This window comes from Ailuropoda melanoleuca, chromosome 5 (assembly GCF_002007445.2).
Source record: "Ailuropoda melanoleuca isolate Jingjing chromosome 5, ASM200744v2, whole genome shotgun sequence".
NCBI classification, from domain to species: domain Eukaryota; kingdom Metazoa; phylum Chordata; class Mammalia; order Carnivora; family Ursidae; genus Ailuropoda; species Ailuropoda melanoleuca.
Window position 1 is genome coordinate 43944053 of NC_048222.1, and position 18547 is coordinate 43962599.

Consider the following 18547-nt stretch of genomic DNA (forward strand, 5'->3'; position numbering starts at 1 on the left):
GTAACAGCAGGAGGAAGATTTACCGAGTACTGGAGGCAGCAGGTTAATAAAACCTTTGACTTGACAAGTGAACATGAACTAAATACGAAGCAGGATCAGAGCCAAACGTATATGACTCGATGTATGCATACATGTACTGAAACGAACACGCATGGGTGTGAAAAGTGGGCAGAAACGAGCAACAGGTGGTGATAATATGCACTGGAAGCAGAACCCAGACCACAAAGCAAAACACCTAGGACAGTGCCTGACATATAGTGGGTACTCAATAAATCAGTCTTTTTCTTACTGCTAACCCACAGAAGGACTCCCCCAGCTTCCTAGAGAACGGATTGATGCTGTGAAGGAGCTTACATGTTACTAGGGGAAGTCTAATTGCCTCGGAAGGCGGTTCACCATGTACCCCGCTGTGCTATTTACCTGTACTAAATTGATTTCTTTGCGTCCAAATGAAAAAGCAAGACCTTATCAGGCTGCACTGTACAATCCGCAGAAATTCTGAGTTGGAACGCAGCCTCTCTGCTCTCCTTGCCAGTCCCTAACGTGTGCCTTGTCTTGGCAGGCACACGACTGGACGGGGGCCCTGGCGGGGCACTTATCCATATGGTATTATATTTAGGGGGCTTCTCAGTAAGGGTAGCGGCAGCCAAAGGCAAGGGACCACTGGAGTCAGTCCCTAGACGCGCCCTTCCCGGTGGGGCGGAGGCGGGCGGCTCTCCCCCACCCCTGCCCGCGGCGCCACGGAGAGGCCTGGGTTCCCAGGTGAGCGCGGCCCCGCGGAGCGCGGCGCAAGTCGGGCTACAACTCACCTCGCACCCGGGGCGCCAGACCTCCCGTAGGCAGGGCGTTCTCCCTCGCACACGATGACATCATGTGTTGGGGCTGAGTCGCTCCATAAAAGAGGCCCGCGCCGCGCCGGGCGCCCAAAGAGCAGGCGCGCTCGCACGGCCCGGCTGCGCGCACGCGGTCCCCAGCGCGGGAGCAGAGGCAGCAGGAGCCCCGGCGGCGCGCCCGCGCCCGCGCCCGCACCCGCCGCGCGATGCCCCGCAGCCTGCACGCTGCCGCAGTCCTCCTGCTCCTCTGCTTTAAGGAACAGCCGGCCCGCCCAGCCCCGCTCAACGGTAACGTGTCTGCCTCCTCTTCCCTCGGTCCTGAGCGCGCAGGCACTCCTGGCCGGAGGACTGCCTGCGGGGCTCGCTAAGGCTAAAGCAAAATCGTTTCGGGGGAGCATATTCTCCGATGGCGTAGTTTTAGACAATTTGGAAAACATGTTTTGGAAAATTCATTTTCCTTTGGCATGCACGACCTGTTGCAGTGGTGGGGAAGCACGTTGTCTTCGGACTGTCGTCCCCAGCTCTGGAGGGTGGCTCGGGACTTGCTGAAGGGGAGGACAAAGAGCAGCGGGATTTAAAATGCTGTGCTCCATCCACGAGCGGATGGGTGAGGAGCGAATGTGGCATGGGAGCCGCGTGGTTAGCGTGGTTAGCGGAGGGGTTTGCGGTGCCCCAGCGGCAGCTCCTTCCCGCAGCGGCGGGCGCTTTTCTTTGGAGGAGAGGCTCTTTACCATAAAGTTTTACCTCCAAGTCAAAGGGATGATGCATCCCATTCTTAATCACTGTTTTTCTCCAGAAGGGCTCTACTCTCTTGAACGTGAGTGTGTGTGCACTCAGAAGAGCATACACGCCTCACTTCTGAGTGTAATTAGGGCTCTTAACCCCGAAAGGCTGGAGGTTGAGGGTGCCGAACGGGAGGGCAGGAGGAGGCTGGGGACCTGACTGGAGCCCCCCGTCAGGGCAGTGAGTTTGGTTGCACAGCCAAGGTCAAGGTTAGTTAATCCTTAGGAGCAACGAGACCGTGCCAAGTTTTTGCCTGCCTCTCCAACTGCTGCGTGAGCACTTTTCTGGGGGTAGATGGTGACTTGGGTGGAAACTTCCCGGGTAAAATGATGGTAGCTCCTACCCTTGACGGAGTTTGTTCCAAGTTGTAGGGACTATTCTCTGACCTAGGTTAGGCTGACACATTCGCAGGAGGGCTGAAAGTGACTGTGATGGCTGGAAAAGGGTCCTCCCTGCTAGACAGTGGTGTGGGGATTGACCCTGCTCTGTAGCGTGAAAGCGCAGAGCCGCCTTCTCTGCTGGAGGTCCATGTGTTCCTGGGGCAGGGCAGGGGGGAGGTGGGGGAGCTGGCCTGTCACAGCATCGGCATTACTCTTAATTCAACTCAAATTCACTGGCTGGCAAGATACGCTTGATGTCATTTCCCTTGTCTGGTCCAGAAGAAATAGAAGGTTGGGGGCGCCTGGGTGGCTCAGGCCGGTAAGCGTCGGACCTTGATCTCAGCTCAGGTCTTGATCTCAGGGTCGTGAGTTCAAGCCCCACACTGGGCTCCATGCTGGGTGTGGGGCCTACTCTCAAAAAAAAAAAANAAAAAAAAAAAAAAAAGGTTGGTGGGAGAAAGGGTTTATATAAAAGTGGAAATTACTTTTTAAAACTGCACTCTTTGACATGTATCTACTTTTAAGAAAGCTGCACTGGGACCTGAAGTTTTGCTGGAAATCTCCCTTGTAGTTCCAAGGAGAGAAACAGCCATTCATTGGCTCTCTTTCCAGAAAGCCTGTTACTCCCCTCACCCTGGGGCCGCTCCTCCTCCCTTCCCTCTCTCCCCCTGCCATCCCTGCCCTCCCCCTCCCTCTCTACCTCCCTCTCCTCCTAGCCTCTGCCCCTGCCCTTCCTCCTCCCTTTCCCTCCCACCTCCTTTGCCTTCCCTCCCCCCCATTCTCCAAGTTGGAGTGGGGGAGCTTGCAGTCAAAAAGCCACTTTAACCCCACACTGAGTAGCCAGCCTGCCTACCCCTAGAGTCTAAGAACACAGTTTTTATTATTATTCCTCATGCAGGTTTTTTTTGCTGTTTAACTGCCTCAGGGGACAAGGTCAAAGCGAAAGTCACTGAGATGTAGAGTGTCAGTATTATCCCAAGGTGGGGAGTGGAGGAGGGTTAAGCTAGGTAATGAGGTCAAAGTGTGGTCTGCCCTTCTCCCAGAGAATTTACACTCCCAGCATTAGGCACTGGTGAATGTTGGGGAAAAAATGACTGGAGTGGGGAAGGGGAAAGCATAATAAGGTGAGGTCATGTGTCTTCTGGAGAAAACCTCGGAATGTTTAGCTGCTGTGGGGGAAATCATTTTAATGATTTCTGCAGCGCCTGTTGTGCCTGAACGCGATACGGAGAGCTGGGCAGTCTCTGGCTGCCCCAGCGACAGTTACTCAGAGAAGGTTCTAACCCAGACCAGGAAGCAGGCAGGGCCCTGAACCCCTGGCGGGGATCCTTGTCAGTCCCACTTCCTCCGTGAGCACTCAGACGTTCTCCCTGCTTGGTACAGGGTAGACCTGCAGGTTCCAACAGGCATTGAGCTGGACCTCCCAGGTCTCCCACACAGAAGAGGGAAGTGTCCCTCCTGGAAAAGCCTGCTCCCTCAGGAAGCCTCCCAGGTGTCGCCGCAAGGGCCTGAGCCTGGCCTCCCTCCTGTGCGTGGTCAGGACTCCTGTCCCTAAACAGGAGGCGGGGAACCATGAGGCGCCACTTCCAAATAAAACAAACACACTCACACACGTCCCTTAGAAAGTCTTGTCGGGTCAGTTCTGAGCTGAAGAGGGACCGGGCTGGGCCCTGACTTTCATGTGATGACGCCCCCCAACATTCAGACCACCCTCCCCTTCCTTTTACAGGGCTGCTGCTCTCCAGCCTCCAGCTCCCAGACACCGTCATTTATACCCAAACACCAGGGCTTGAGGACCAGGCAGGCTTGCTCGGAGAGAGGAAGGCAGGAAAGTTTACTCTGGATGCTGCTGCTTGTTAAGAACGCGTGTCCGGTCCTGTGTCACCACCAGAGCTCTCAGTCCTGGATGTGCACACGGTGACACTGGTCCCCCAGCTTCCCGCAGTATTACCCAGACTCCTCACCTGAGGATGAACCACGACGACAGGGAACACCTCAGCTTAGCAAGCTTTCGGGGGGAGAATTCGGAAGAGGTGGAATATTAAAGGCTATGCTTTGACTTGGGGGCAGGTGCAATTCAGCTCTTGGCCAAGGCAGGACAGCTCAGAGGCTGCCGCTGTTTCTCTGGTGGTTTCCGTGATCACCAGAGTGGCCCGTCTCTCCAGGTTAGCCTCGAGGATGAGTCCCCTGATTACTTGTGAACGTCTGTGTCCTGGGCTTCCAAGTGCTATGCCCAGCTAAGTGGCAATGACCTGGTTTCTTCTATCTCTGAAATCCAGAACTATATTTCAAAACCCCAAGGAGGTTCAGAAAAGAGGTTTGAGGTCCTCTGTTGCTTGGTTCCAAGGCAATGCCTTCTTTGTTCCTTTTCACTGTCATTTCAGGAAAAGGGCTGGCAGTTCATTCGGAGGTTAGACACAGGTTTGGTTCTGCATGTTTTCATCTAATTACTCATTCCAGGGAGGTTAATCTTGGGACTCTTAACTCCTGTGGGGTCCATAGCAGGTTTTAGGGGTTCTGTGGACCTCCTGAAATTAATTGTACATGAAATTTTGTGTGTCCAAGCCTATGGGCATTTTTATGGGGAAGAGGTCTATGAGTACTCATCGGGTGTTCTAAGGTGTCTGAAGGAGGTCTGAGTAGGATATTCAAGGAGCCCCCTGCTCCTTGCGCTACCCTAAAGATTGCAAAGGAGACTCGAAGACTTCCCAAGTTTACTAGAGGTACTGGCAAACGTGGGGAGACGTTCTGAGCAGCACTGACCCCCCACTTCATCTCAGCGGGCTGTCATTTCCATATGTATAAAACGAGGTGATGGGCTGCAGACGGTCGACAGAGACCTCACTGCTTCTCTTCCAAGGAGGGAGGTCAGTAATGATGCCTCAACCTAGACGAATCATGGAGGAACCATACAGGCCTGATTTCCTGAGATGTGGAGATAGTACCCTCATTGCAAAAGGACTCAAAGTGCCCTAGGGACCGGGAGAACAGCGAGGGCGGTCAGGGGACTGATATTTTATTAAAAAGCCTTGTGGAAACATCTGACACTTGAAACCATGTACAAGTGTAACTGGATACGATTACCATTTTGAAAATTAAAAACAAAATTAATTAAAAGCACTGAGGCAAAGAAATGAACCAGAACAACAGAAAACTATGAGATTAAAGTAGCTTTTCAAAAGCAGCAAAATCCTCTTTTCGCTTTTAAAAAGTCACCGTTGGCTTGAGTAGGAAATGCTCAGTTGTGGTTAAGGGTGCAGACTGCTGGTCAGTTAGGTTTTGCTGCAGATCAGTTCCCAGGAGAGAAAGGGGACGTGGGAGCCTTCCTTCTCTGACTGTACCCTGTGGGCCAAGCACCGTGCGGCATCCAGGGAAGCTGGGAGAGGCGCTTGGGATTTGAAGAGTCCCTCTCACTGGATGTGTCCCCTGAGTCTCAGGGTCTCTGTGTCTTTCTGGAGGTGAAGAGGGAGGTGTCAGGCAGGGTACCAAGCATACAATTCTGCAACATTTTTTTTTTTAGTATGTTTGGATGTAGAAACGGGGGACTTCTGTGCGTGAAGGGTGTGGAGTGGGAGGTGGGAGGTGACTTTCATGATATTCCTGGCAGAACTTCTCCTACCCATTCTCTCCACCCCTGGAATTCTAACTCAGCCGAGGGTGACAGCTTCCTCAAAGAAAAACTTTCCTTTTGAGAGGAGTTTTCCTCCTCTTTATGGACTGATGTGAATGGCTCTCCAGGGTGTGTTGCTCAGTGGGAAAAAGCGAGAGGCCTAACTCTGTTTCCAGTACGCTGACATTTGTGTGCAGAAACGGGGAGAAAGAATGTGATTACACATGTGTGTAGTCACACTGTGAAAACGTTCCCAGCGACTCATAAAATTGGCTGTCGCTCTCCTGGAAGCAGGGAGATTGGGAGGGAGGAACAGCTTTTACTGTGTACCCTTTTGGGTTTTGAGCCCTGTGAATTTATTTTTTTTAACGTATTCAGAAAATAAAATTTGGCTTCCCTAAGACCTGGGAGGCTTCTAATCAAGAAGCCCCCTCCGTCGCCTGCCAGCCCCTGCAACCACTCACCGCCGTGCCCCCCTCCGGCGCTCCGCGGCTCTGGGAAGCGGTTGATCCGACACAGACTCTGACAACGTCTGGCATCCCCGCACCCGCCTCCTCTCCAGCCGCACCCATTTCAAAATCAAATCTGTAGCCTTTTCTCTCACTTGCCCAAGCTCCGTTGTACTTACTTTGCTTTGTTTTGTTCTTTGCAGGATCCAAGTGGACCTATTTTGGTAAGTAGAGATCTTAAATACTTTTTTCAAAAAGATTTATTTACTTTAGAGAGAGAGCGTGCGAGCGGGGGGTGGGCAGAGTGAGAGAGAGAAAGAGAGAGACTCTCAAGCAGACCCCACCCTGAGCACGTGCCAACACGGGGCCTGATCTCATGACCCTGAGATCATGACTTGAGCCGAAATCAAGAGTGGTCACTTAACCGACTGTGCCCCCCAGGGTCCCCTTAAATACTTTTTGGAGGAGATGGCTGTATTTAATGAGAAAGCCGGAAACGCCGTATCTGTGAAGGTTATTGCGGGGGTTGAGAAGAGCGACTCCAGTACCCTTAAGAGAGTAAAGGCTTCTCTAAAGAACTGTTCCGCGCGGGTTGCATGCCATCCTTTCTCCAAACACAGGAGCCTGCTCTGTGCACTTAAACTGTGAATCGTAGCGTTCTGGTTTCCAGATTCGTGCAAGGATTTCTCCCAGACCTCCCAGGTGAATGTGCCTTGGTTACCTCCAGACTGCAAGGGCCTTTGGGTGGGAGAGAGACCTTCTCCTCCGTAGGACATTTATTCTACAACAAAGCATAAAGGGCTCCTTTCTGGAAGTTTGGCTCAGGCCCCAGAATTTAAGCTGTCTGTGTGTCTAGAATTAACATCTTGTTGCCATGTTTGTAAGCACGCAGAGTTCAGAAGTGGATGGTCTGTCCTTACTGAGAGAGGGATGCCGGCCTCGTGCTGAGGAGAGAGAGGGACATCAAGTATGCAGTAGGGTTTCCGGGAGATTGGGTCAAAAATGACATCAGCCGTCTCTGGCAGGCCTGCCAGACAAGCAGCTTGACATCAGCTCGGCTGGTGGGGGAAATGAACTGGAAATGTGGTCATCAGCTGGGGTGGGAGCGGGAGGCTGAGTGCCGGGTCCACAGAAAAGTGCGAGAATGTTAATAATGTCTTGTGAGGGACAGGCAGGAACACTGCGCAAGATAGATTGTTCTGGAAAGAGGAGGCTGGAACTGGCCTCCCTGGCACGGGAGGAGGGGTGACAGGCAGAAGAGTTGATCACCACAGCGGAAGCAGAATCCAGAAAGGTCTGACGTAGATGTGCGAAAGCTAGCCTTTGGATGTGTGTTAGCCCGGCAGGCACAGAAAAGTCACTGAGCTAATTCACCAACCACCTACAGGCCAAGGTCTCCTTGGCTCCCGCGTTGCACGGCTCCATCATCACTAACGTCCCTTGTGTACTTCCTGTGTGCAAGACATGCGGCTACGTGGGTGGGTGATTGGAAGGGGAGGCTGTGCTCTGTAGCTGGGAATAGTCAGAGCTCACAATTCAAAGCTGAATAGAGAATGGCAGATGATGAATACAGGGTTCAGTGCTCTGATGGTTCTGAGGAAAGAGAGTGCTAGGGCTGGATGGTCAAAGAAGGCTCCCTGGAGGGGGAGGGCTTTCACCTGACCTTGGAGGATGGAGAGGATTCAGTGGGGTAGGAAGGAAGTGCTGTTGGCCAAGATGATGACGGCATCACATGAGCGGAGGCAAGAAACAACAAGATGGTATTTGGTGGGGCAACATCTACAGAAAGAGTTCTAGGGGAGCGATTAACTCTAAGGTCAGAAAGAGAGGTTGGGTCGAACAGGGGAGACGTGGGGGGGCAGGCTGGACCCTTCCCATTTTGTCCAGAGCTAGAGGGGCAAGGCAGGAAGTAATCTGTGTTTTAGAGCGAGTCATGTAGTGGGGGGCTGGCAAGGGAAGGGTGGGGGGTGGGGGCAGGAAGGTGTCCGACCTTTGCAGAATTCCTATTTGATGCTTTCACATCCAGCTTGGGGATGGCAGTCAGAGGGAAGGAGAGGCAGGACATAAGACTCGACACAGGAAGACTCAGCAAAGTCTGGGCCTCGGGGCTTCTCGGGAGGGAGGTCCGCTGTGTGGGCAGTGACAGGAGCAGTGCGGGAGTGTTTATTCCTGACCCCTAGCTCTGGCCGGCCCTCCTTCCCCCACGCCCCGCACCACCAGAGCAGCGCTCTGCTGGGGAAGCAGAGGGCAGCGTCTAATGGTGCGTGACATGCAGGGGCTGAGCGCAGACAAATCTGGCTTTTGGTGAGTGCAGTGAGTGCACATGATGTGGGGTCAGCCCTCAGTGGGGGTCAGTGAAGGAAGACGGATGCAGGCTGGCAGCTGGCACTCGTGCTCAGAGTCACCCAGGCAAACAGAGGGCCTGGCATAGGTGCTGGGGGGATATAGTTTCCAAGCAGTGAGGGCTGCCCTGAATGAGGCAAGTCCAACCACATGCCACGTGCTGGTGTTCCCAGGGTGCAGACCTCAGCGGCTTTGCACGTAGATGCTGCTGAGTCATCCTGATCCAGGGGCCTCCCACGGCCTGGAACACAGGGTGGGACTTCCAGAAGCACGTGGAAAGAAAAACCTATCCCCATTCCCCCTCCACAAAGTCACCAGGCTGATCTCCCGGATGGCCCACCTGGAGACAGGAGGACTATCTGAAGGCCAAGCTGGGGCCTGCCCTGCCCCCATGCCCCCCTCCAGGGTGGCCGAAGCAGCAGCTAGCGTGTGCTGCGTTTAGAGCTGCTGAGCAGGCCCCCCACCACAAACACACCGGAAATCAGTCCCGAATCAATCCTGCTGAGCCCCCCAGCTATACCAACTCTGAACCGGGAGGCAGTGGCAAGTCAGGTTGCCCTGTGAGGGCATGATCAACTCCAGCTGAAGTGAATCTCTGCTGTTCGAAGTCAGGGTACAGGTGCCCTCGTGGGCTGGAGGGGACGGGAAGGAGGCGCGAGGGGGGTGCCAGTCACATTGAGTTCCTTGGTGTGGGGGCTGTGTTTAGACGGTGAGACGTCATCAAGCTGTTCCCCTGATGACGCACTGTTCTGTTTGTGCATTATATTCAATAAAAGAGTTAACAAACTCCTGCTGGCTGGGAGAGTCGTCCTTACCCTGGAAGTGTTTTTGGCCCTTCCCCACAAAAACCAAAAAAAAAAAAAAAAAAAAAAAACCAAAAAAAAACACCCTTAGTGTGTTNAAAACAACAGAGCAACCAAAAAGAATGACTGTGTTGGAACTAAGGACCTACAAGCATGTCATGTGAGCAGAGAGTGGCCCCGTGCTCCGTCCCTGAGCACCCCAGACATTGCTTCGGTGCTCGCCAGATGTGAGCTCACTCAGAAACAGATACCACTGTCTGCTAGAGATCTGGGGGGAGTAAGATAAGTCTTCAAAGGCGATGGGATGTAAGCTCCTGGAGGGGGTGGGCATCCCACCTCTCCTGGAATCCAGGGCCCTGCAGGGCATCTGCTGGGCCAGCCCCACCATCCCGGTGCAGGGAACTCTGGGATGATGGGGGCTTGGCCTGGGGATGCCGGAGAGTGGGCCTCAGCCCCTCACAGGCCCCCCTGCCCAGCTTCTCTGCCATGGCTGGAAGGCCCTGGGCTCTGGCAGGACACCAGGTAAGCCCAGCCCCAGGCACTGCCCCTACGTTCCTCACGCTGCTGTCTCTCCTTCATCCCAGACCACAGATTGCCTGTCTTAAAGGATTTCCTTTGAGAATCAGGAAGGTATCCTCCACGGGGGCAAACCTCTCTAGGTTGTCCAGGGTCTCACCTCCACCCACCTTCTTTCCCAAATCTGCTGGAATATTAGGCTGCCACAAACTTTCCCTGGCACATGATGTCCTTCCCAAACTCTTCCCAAACTCTATGAACTAGACGCGAAACGTAGAGGGAAGCCGGGGGCGGGGAACTCTATTTTCTATTCTGTAGTCAGGATAAAGGGGCCATGTGGCCTCACCCTCAAAGGCAGTATGGGGAGCAGACCCAGAGCTCAAGGGCGAACTTAAGACAGCAGTGAGGGAGCAAGTGCGATTAACAGGCTGATTTAATTAAGAACGGGTCTTGTGTTTACCCAAGGTAGAGAGGCTCAGCCCACTCCAAACACCCCCGTGACCTCCCCCCTCCCCACTCCAGCTGCCATCCTGAGGATGAATGGGAAGAGGCACAAAGCACTCTGAGGAGAGAGGCAAGAAAAGGCCAGAACATGTTTTTCATACCAGGGAGCTGAATCCCTACCCCTGTGAGTTGGGGATTTCCCTTGAGGCCAGCAATCCAAGCCACTATCGTTTCTGCAATCTGGGCTGTAGTTCCAGTTACTCCTAATTGAAGTTGTGACATCCAGGGTCTGTTAGGATGTGGTGTGGTCCACCCACTCAGAATTATTTCTCATCTGAGTTGCAGAATTGAGGTTTGTGTGTTCTGGGGGGATCTGGGCCTGCATTTCAGTGTTCGCAGCTGGCCTTACCAGCTGGGTCAAACAGTAGGGAAGCTAGGATTTGTTCCTAGAGGCACGTGTAGGGGCAGGGGAGTGGGGGGAGGCTGAAGTGGAGAGTGTGCACAGCCCAGAACCAGGCAGACCACCATGAATGTCTGCGAGGCCACTTTCCGGCTGAACGGCCTCTCCTCCCCGAACTTCAGTGTTTTCAGCACTGAAAGACGAGGTCAGAGCCTCTACTTCCATGGCTCTTGTAAGGCGGGCCCTGGACCAGCAGCATCAGTGTGCCCTGGGACTTGGGATGCCCTTCCAGAACGCAAAGAATCTACTAGAAGAGAAACATGTGGAAGGAGGCTGGGAAGAAAAGCCCAAGCCCTTCACTCCTGTCCTTTAGCAGTCTCAAAGGCGCCCTGTTTGACCGTTAGAAACGCAAATTCTTGGGCGCATCCCAGATCTACGTACAGATAAAAAACTCCGGGGTGCCCCCCCCCCGCCCCCGCAATCTGTTTACACAAGCCCACCCAGGCTTCAAGTCTGGGAAGCGCCGGCCTGATCCAGGGAGGATTAAGTAAGACGATGTGGGGTAAGAGGCTGCTGGTGCTTGGCACACAGCAAGCAGCTAATGAGCTACTCGCCGTGTTCTTCCTCCCCACCTCCCAGGGTGGGATATATTAGCTAACACGTGGGGAAACGCCTTGTAAGCTCTGTAGCACCGATAAACGGGAGCGGTGTTAGAAAGGGCCGGCTTCTTCATGCTTTGCTGAATTACCTGAGTTTTTACTAGTGAGGAGGTTACTGAACAAATAGGACATTTCCTCTATGAGAAAGAAAGGGATTAAGCAAAAAACACAGACTCCGCACAGGCCAGAATGTTCTTTCTAGCCATGTCCTTCAGGCCAGGGTGAAGTCAGATCTCATCTCCCTGATGCTTTCCTGGCCTCTAGGGACCAGATACCTGGTTCTATAGCCATGGCCATGGCTATGGCCGACCCCCTGGGGAGCCTCAGGCTGATCCTTGATCAGTGTGGAGGTCTGAACCTGGGAAGAAATCTGAGGCTGGGCTGTGAGGATTCAGAGCTAAGTAAGCCCAGCCCCAGGCAGGAACCCTCACCTGCCTGAGGCAGAGTCAAGCCTTGGGACAGCAGGGCTGACCAGAGCTAAAACTGGGTCCTGTCAGGGCCCTGTCAGGCCTCCGGCTGTGCTCAGATTTGCCCCTCTGCTTCGTGCCCCAGGCATCCAGGTGAGGGCAGAGCACAGCCAGCCAGGAGCTGCTGAAAGCCCTTGGCAGCCCATCCTCAGCAGGTAGAGAGATGAGCCCTGGGGTCAACTAGCTCCAAAGGAAGATTGAAGCCGAAAGAGCTGAATTCAAAGCAGGTGTGTGAAGGAGGTTCCAGGCAGGGACTGGAAAGTCTGGTTTTCCATGAGGAAGAGAATGGATGAGAGATTGTTGCGGCAATCTGCTGGGAGGGAGCGAGGGCCCTCTTTCCTGCTCTGCCGCTGTCCTCCTGTGCAGCGGCCACCACAGGGGTGAAGGGTGCAGGCACACTGTGGACCCAGAAGCACAGCCAGACTTCCGGGGGCCATGCGCCTGCCTTGGACAAAGACCATAATTCATTGATTCTCAGACATTTTTCCCCTACATTTTAGCGCCTCTGAAATAGGGATATATCATCAATGGTGTCTGGAAGCAATGGAATAGGGTAGTTGTTCCACGAATGCTCCCTGAGAAGCATGTCACATGCCAAGAACACAAGGAGAGGAGCTGAAATGATTAATTTCCACAATTAAACGGTGAAAACACTGGGAGCGAAGAAGTGTAAGACTGATGGCCTGTATGTAGTGTCCAACATAGCACAGAGCAATGATGGGGAACCATATTTGATTTTCAACTGTAACTTTTTCCAGTTTTCAGTTCATGTATACTTTTTGGTAGTGTTCCATAGTATTACAAGTATTTATAAACAAAGTAATTTAAGCACCTCTCTATGTGTGTGTGTGTATTTTAACAAAAGTAATTCTTTAAGGAGCAAGCAAGCTTCCCAGTTCTTTGACAAGCATTGGATTTTATGCCAACCAGGAAGGAACGAATACAAGGACAGCACCTCCTTCTGTCTGTAAAGGTTGACTCAGAGCTGGTCTAGCTCTGCACGGTTTGTTTAGCTCATCTTAACTTATTAAACAATGTTGCAATCATTAACTTGTGACCCTATCACCTCTGTGACTTCTGGGTGAACTGGATGAGACCTGTCCAGATATCGTAAGGACACCTGCACAGTCAGGGCAAACTTGATGCAGCCCCCACCTCCTGGGACAGGTGGCTCAGGAAAGACTCTTTGCTACGATGAAGTGAGATTTACTTAAAGCAGGCAGCGCTGACATCAGCTAGCGGTGCCCAGGGCCGTGGTACGGCAGCCCCTCCCTGCTGCTCAGTCTTCTGGGAAGTGTGTGTGTGGAGTGGAGAAGAGAGAAAAAGTGACTGAAGGCTGTGGAACAAAGCTGTCTTGTAGCAAGTCGAGGCAGTCATGCAAAGGACTGTGTTTGCCTTTTAGTTTGGCCACCAGGAAGCCCCGGGGGCAAATTGAGTAACTGTCTATTGTCCTACGACCTGCAAATCTAAAGAATCTTCCTCATATTGCCTTTCCAGTTTCTAGACTATTTTTCCTGCTCCTGAGCCAAAATGTTATAACAGATAGATTTCTGGAATTTTTAGCTAGAAGGGACCTCAGAGGAGTGACACTCTATTTTTCCACCACTCTTTTATTCCACCCCTCCTCCATGGATACCATTTTTTCAAAGATTTATTTTAACAAATTAATATGTTAGTGAAATAGTTGATTTCCCCCATTCGTTATTACTCAAAGACAGACATAAAAGCCGATCAATTAGCCCAAGATAATTGGTTTGCATTCATTCCACCATATTGAGTGAACACTGAGGGCTGAGGATTGGACCAGCTGGTAAGGAAATGGAGACTAAGCATGGCGTCTACCATTCTGGGACTGTGAATCTGGGTGGACACCACGAATGAGATTAGAGCCTTCCAGTACAGAGAAAAGCAGCATGGAAGAGACCCCACCTAGTGTTTGGGGGAAAGGACTAGAGAAAGCTTGCAGGAGGAGGGGATATCTAAGCTGAGACCTGGAGGACAGATAAAAGCTAGCTGGGCAAAGGGCAGGGGGTGGAAGGGCACCCGGGCCAAGGGACAAATTGTGCTGTGACCACCTAAGCTGGTACGCTCTGGGAACCACCAAGGAACTCAATGTAAGGGCCCGGGGAGAGAGGTCAGGGCGTGAGGAGCTCGCGAGCCAGCTGAGCAGCTGGGGCCTCATTCTGGAGGCAGCCGGGGACTTCTGGAACAATCCAAGTCAAAACCTGAGGTGATCAGATAAGCATTTTAGAAGGATCACCGTGCCTGCAGGATAGAGAGTGAAAGGAGTGTGAAAGGCTAGAGAAAGGGAGTTCAGAGGGATGTGAAGAGGGGCTTGGGGGTGGGGGCTGAACCAAGGGAGGGGTAATGGGGGTCTTGACCTGTTGGTAATTCGACACCTAATAGAAATGTAGACACAGAGCAGCCTGATTGTGAATGAGTGTCTGTCTCTGTTCAAAGTGGCATCGAGACTGCCATATTGCCTAGGGGGGACCCCAGGATGTAGGGCAGGGTTGGGGGGACACTGATGGAGCCGAATCCCACCCCCACTTACAAATGAGGCAAGGGAAACTCAGAGTTCCGCAGTGGCCCAAAGAGAGCGTGAGGCACCGAGCCAGGACCAGAGCTTGGGTCTTCTGATGCCCACCCCACGTGCTTTCCTGGTCGTTCGGCAGATGCTCATTTTAGACCAGGTGTGGCATGCCCTGCGCTGCACATCATGACTGTGTAAATGCCATTGACGAAAGGCAGTGATAATTTAAAAAAGTAAATAATCAAATTTGCCAGGAACAAATTATGCCAAACTAACTTTTTTTCCTCCCCCTCACAGGACAAAAGGCTTAGTGGTTAAAGAAAACACAACAGACTTAATACCTTTTGACAGAGATAAACATTTGAAACGGTTCCTTGTGCCACACTCAAGCGAAATGTAGATCAAAGACCGGTGTGGTTGCTAGGGGAAAAAAAAATCAGTAGAATCCAGCCATTGTTACTGTTGGCAACACATGGCTATTACTCTTGTCGGGGTTCCTCTAGGGGCCGTCCTGAATCAATTTCCTTCTCGGATTCTTAGGAAGAGGATGGACAGCTCAAGGAACGTGGCGATGGGAATCAGAACGAACCGCAGTGGAAGGGAGAACAGGAAGCAGAGGATGAACATAGGTGAAGAAGCAGGTCCGACAAGAGGATCAAAGCGAGTGGGCTGGGCGGCAGGGGCAGAAGGAGCATTTAGTGTGCAGGTGTCGTGTGAGTGTGGCCGCTGTAGGACTAGGGCCAGCCTGCAAAGGCTGAAAGGATGAGGAATGCCGGGCTGCTATGCTCTGTCCCTCTGGTTCCTGGGGAAGGAGGGCATGCACGCGCGTGCACACACACACACACACACACACTAGCACACACACATGCCCGCATCCATATTCAGGTGGGTAGCTCCATTCTTCCATGTGTCTATACTCACAACACTCACATTGCCATCCCCTAGCCAGTGAACCAGATGGAGTTCGCCTCTCGGCTGGCTTCTGACTTGAGGAATGTGTGTTTCTGTCCCACTGCTTGGAGAGGCACTCGGGTGAAATCTTAAAGTGACTCCTCAGTGCTTCCTTCCGGCAGCTCCCCAAGAGTCTCCCCGGCTCTTGACAAAACTTTTGGTGTGATGCTTCAACTTGTGCACCAGCAAGGATGACGTAGGGAGTGTGCCATCTCTGAGTGAGACTGAGTGTGCAAGTAACACTGAGTGTGCAAAGCTGCCTGACCAGAAAACTTGTTACACCTTGGAGAAAAATGAACTGCTGGAGCCTAACATTCTCCTTGCACGTAACTGCCTCCACGAAACATAGATCCTTCTTTGGTTAATAGCCAGGCACTTGCTTCCCAGTGAAGATTAACGTGTCCAGTTATCAATGGAGAAGTTTTTCTCTCAATGTTGTTTTGTTTTGTTTTGTTTTTTAGCGTAAGTCCGCTGCAAGCAGGGCAGTGTTCCAGGGTCTCTGCAGGGTATGGGGGTGAGCAAGGAGCCATTTCCAGCCTCAAAGAGAATCATCCAGAAGGAGGATGTGGTCGCCTGGGGGCGGCTCAGACAGATGCGGAGACCCCAACCCAGGGAAGATGCTCGAGAAACATTTGTTGAGTGAATGAGGAAAGAATGGTTTATTTCTGCTTATTTTTGGCTCTGGGAGTCAGGGAAGGCACCAGGGAGAGGGTAACACTTGACCTGCGATGATAGGGTTTCAGAGGTAAAAGCAGGCTGAAAGGCAATGCCACATCACCCCACATATCTCATTCGAAGTAAAAGGAGACCCACAGGGAACTCTAGATTTGTTTTCCGGTGAGGTGAAGGGGAGAACTTGCTCTAAAATGTTGGCAAACAGCCCACAAGAGAAAAAGGAAGCACTGAGATAATTTAGCTCAGAGGGGCCTGGAGCCCAGCATGTCTTGGGACCCTATTCCTTCTAGAGACGGATCTTACGCTTCCACATGCATTCCTCACAACGGGACTGGGAGGTGGGGGCTGCCACTTCATTTTGTGAGTGAAGCTCGGGGAATCTGGGAGATTTGCCCGAGGTCACACAGCTTATAGGTGGCAGAGCTGTGATTGGCAGCTTGGCCGGATGGCTCCAGAGCCCTTGACCTTCCCGATGCACCTCACACCTCCCAGGAGAGGAGATAGGAGGAAGTAGCCTGGATGAATTTCTTCAGGTGTGAGAGACCCATGAAAAAGCAAGTTTTCTCACTAAAAAAGGAAAACTGAGGGAGTAGCTTTGCATAACAGCAAGAGGGCGATAGGTCAGCTATCAGAAAGCACTTCCTTCTTGTGAAAGCTGGTAAGTGAAGAATTGAGTCAACACGGGGTCCATGTTTCGAGGCCAGTCATCCTTCACAGTAGTTTGGCTCCCCCCTGGGTGACTGCAGAAAGTTTGTGTCTTGTCTCAGATCCCTTCTCTGCATTATGTCCAGATTTCCCTCTAGCTCTGCACACCCAGGGCTCAACCGCGGGTCACCGCTCATCAGCCTGGAACCACTGCCACTGCCCAGGCTCCGTGCTCGTTGAAGCGCAGTGGGAGCCACCACGGTGGCCAGTGTGCACAGCCAGGGTCAGAGGCCAGCCCTGCTGCTTACCCACACTGTGACTTCGGGCGTATCATCCAAAGTCTGTTCCCCGTCACCTCCTCTACTGAATGAGAGTATAGTACCCATGTCATAGGGCCCTTATGCAGATTAAATTAGTTAATACACATTAAACATGTAGAATGAGGGTTGGCAAACTATGCCCCATGGGCCAAATGCACCTACGACCTGTTTTTTTTTCTTAAGATTTTATTTATTTGACAGAGAGAGAGAGAGAGGGAGAGAGTGAGCACAAGCATGGGGAGAGGCAGAGTGAGAGGGAGAAGCAGACTCTCCACAGAGCAGGGAGCCCGACGCGGGGCTTGGTCCCAGGATCCTGGGATCGTGACCTGAGCTAAAGGCAGATGCTTAACCTAACTGAGCCACCCAGGCGCCCCTACCACCTGTTTTTGTAGATAAAATTTTCTTGGCACGCAGCTATACTCACCCATTTACACAGTCCCTAGGAGGCTGTGGTGAAATGAGGCAGGACTGGGTAGTAGTGACAGAAACTGTACAGCCCACAAACCCTAAAATATTGGCGATCTGGCCTTTTGCCAGAGAACAGTAGCCAACCTCTGATACAGAATGGAGCCCGGCACATAGTGAGCACTCATTACACAGTAACTTAAACACACAAAACCATTAGGCCTTGGAATTGAGCAAAAAATTTGGTTCAGGCCCTGGGATGACACAAGGCAATTACAATCTAAAAGGAAAACCCTAAACCAGATCTCTCTGTCCACAGTACTCCCTGAGGGCAATGATCATCCCTTTCCCCATGGGTCCCCCACCGTCACGTAGGCACCAGTCTCGCTCTCCTGGCCTGGAGTTCTTCTGACCGCGTTTCCTCTTCCCTGTCTCCCCGCCTCTATTCCTCTTTCTGACCCCAGGATGATTCACAGTGAAGGCACCCAATCCCTTCAAGAAAAGCCTCCCCTGTACTGTACGACCTGGCCCTTCTCGCACAAGCCCAGACAAGGCAGTCACAATAGTCTAGTCCAGGCCTTCTTAGCCTGTGCACTGCGAACATTCTGGGCAGGAGAATTCTTTGTCGTGGGGGGCTGTCCTGTGCATTGTTGGATATTTGGCCGCATCTCTGGCCTCGATCCACTAGACGCCAGTAGCACCTGCCAGCTAGGACTCCAGAATGTCTCTAGACTTGCCAAATGTCCCCTGAGGGGTCAAATCACTCCTGTTGAGAATGCCGATTTAAAGTTTGAAATACCATCACAAATGGGACAACAACATTTCTGTCCAGGACATCTAAATTCATATTTAGAAAGAGTGTTCTTTGTGTGGCCGCAGACCTATTGGAGATGCATCTAGTCCGTATCGTTGGCTCACTAAACAGAAGGCTTAGCATCTCGGCCGGAAGCACCAGCGTTTGGATGGCTACAGCTGGGGCTATGTTCTCACAGAAACACGGGGTCTTGTCCTGCCTCATGTCCGTGTAGCTAAAAAGGCTGATTAAAGTGCTCCATCCTACAACATGTGGAGGGCCTCCCTGTGAACACATTCCTGGTTCCTCCCCCAAAATCTAGAAAGTGCTGATGAACCCCACACCTACCCCACCCCTTGTCCCAGGCCAGTTTTCCAGCTTTATTGGTTTGTACATCTGACTCGACCTCAAGTGACAGGAAGAAATGGCTGGCAGCTTTAAAATAACAGTTTATTCACCAATTCACTTATTCTTTCGACCTGTCCTTAAGATTCCTTTGTGGGCTGGTCCTGGGATTAGAGACAAGCATGACGCAGCC

The 18547-nt window shown here is 52.2% G+C and overlaps 1 protein-coding gene across 4 annotated transcripts in view; it reads left to right on the top strand.

Annotated features, from left to right (window-relative positions):
* The first annotated feature begins 908 nt into the window (after positions 1-908).
* CA12 (carbonic anhydrase 12) overlaps positions 909-18547 on the top strand; it is a 52242-nt gene continuing 34603 nt past the window's right edge. For 2 of the 4 annotated variants that reach the window (XM_034660867.1, XM_034660869.1), the window contains exons 1-2: positions 909-1121; positions 6259-6279. In XM_034660867.1, coding sequence (XP_034516758.1) covers positions 1040-1121; positions 6259-6279 — 103 coding nt within the window. In that variant the 5' untranslated portion in view covers positions 909-1039. The remainder of the gene's footprint in view (positions 1122-6258; positions 6280-18547) is intronic. The other 2 variants (XM_034660866.1, XM_034660868.1) reach the window with 1 other exon arrangement.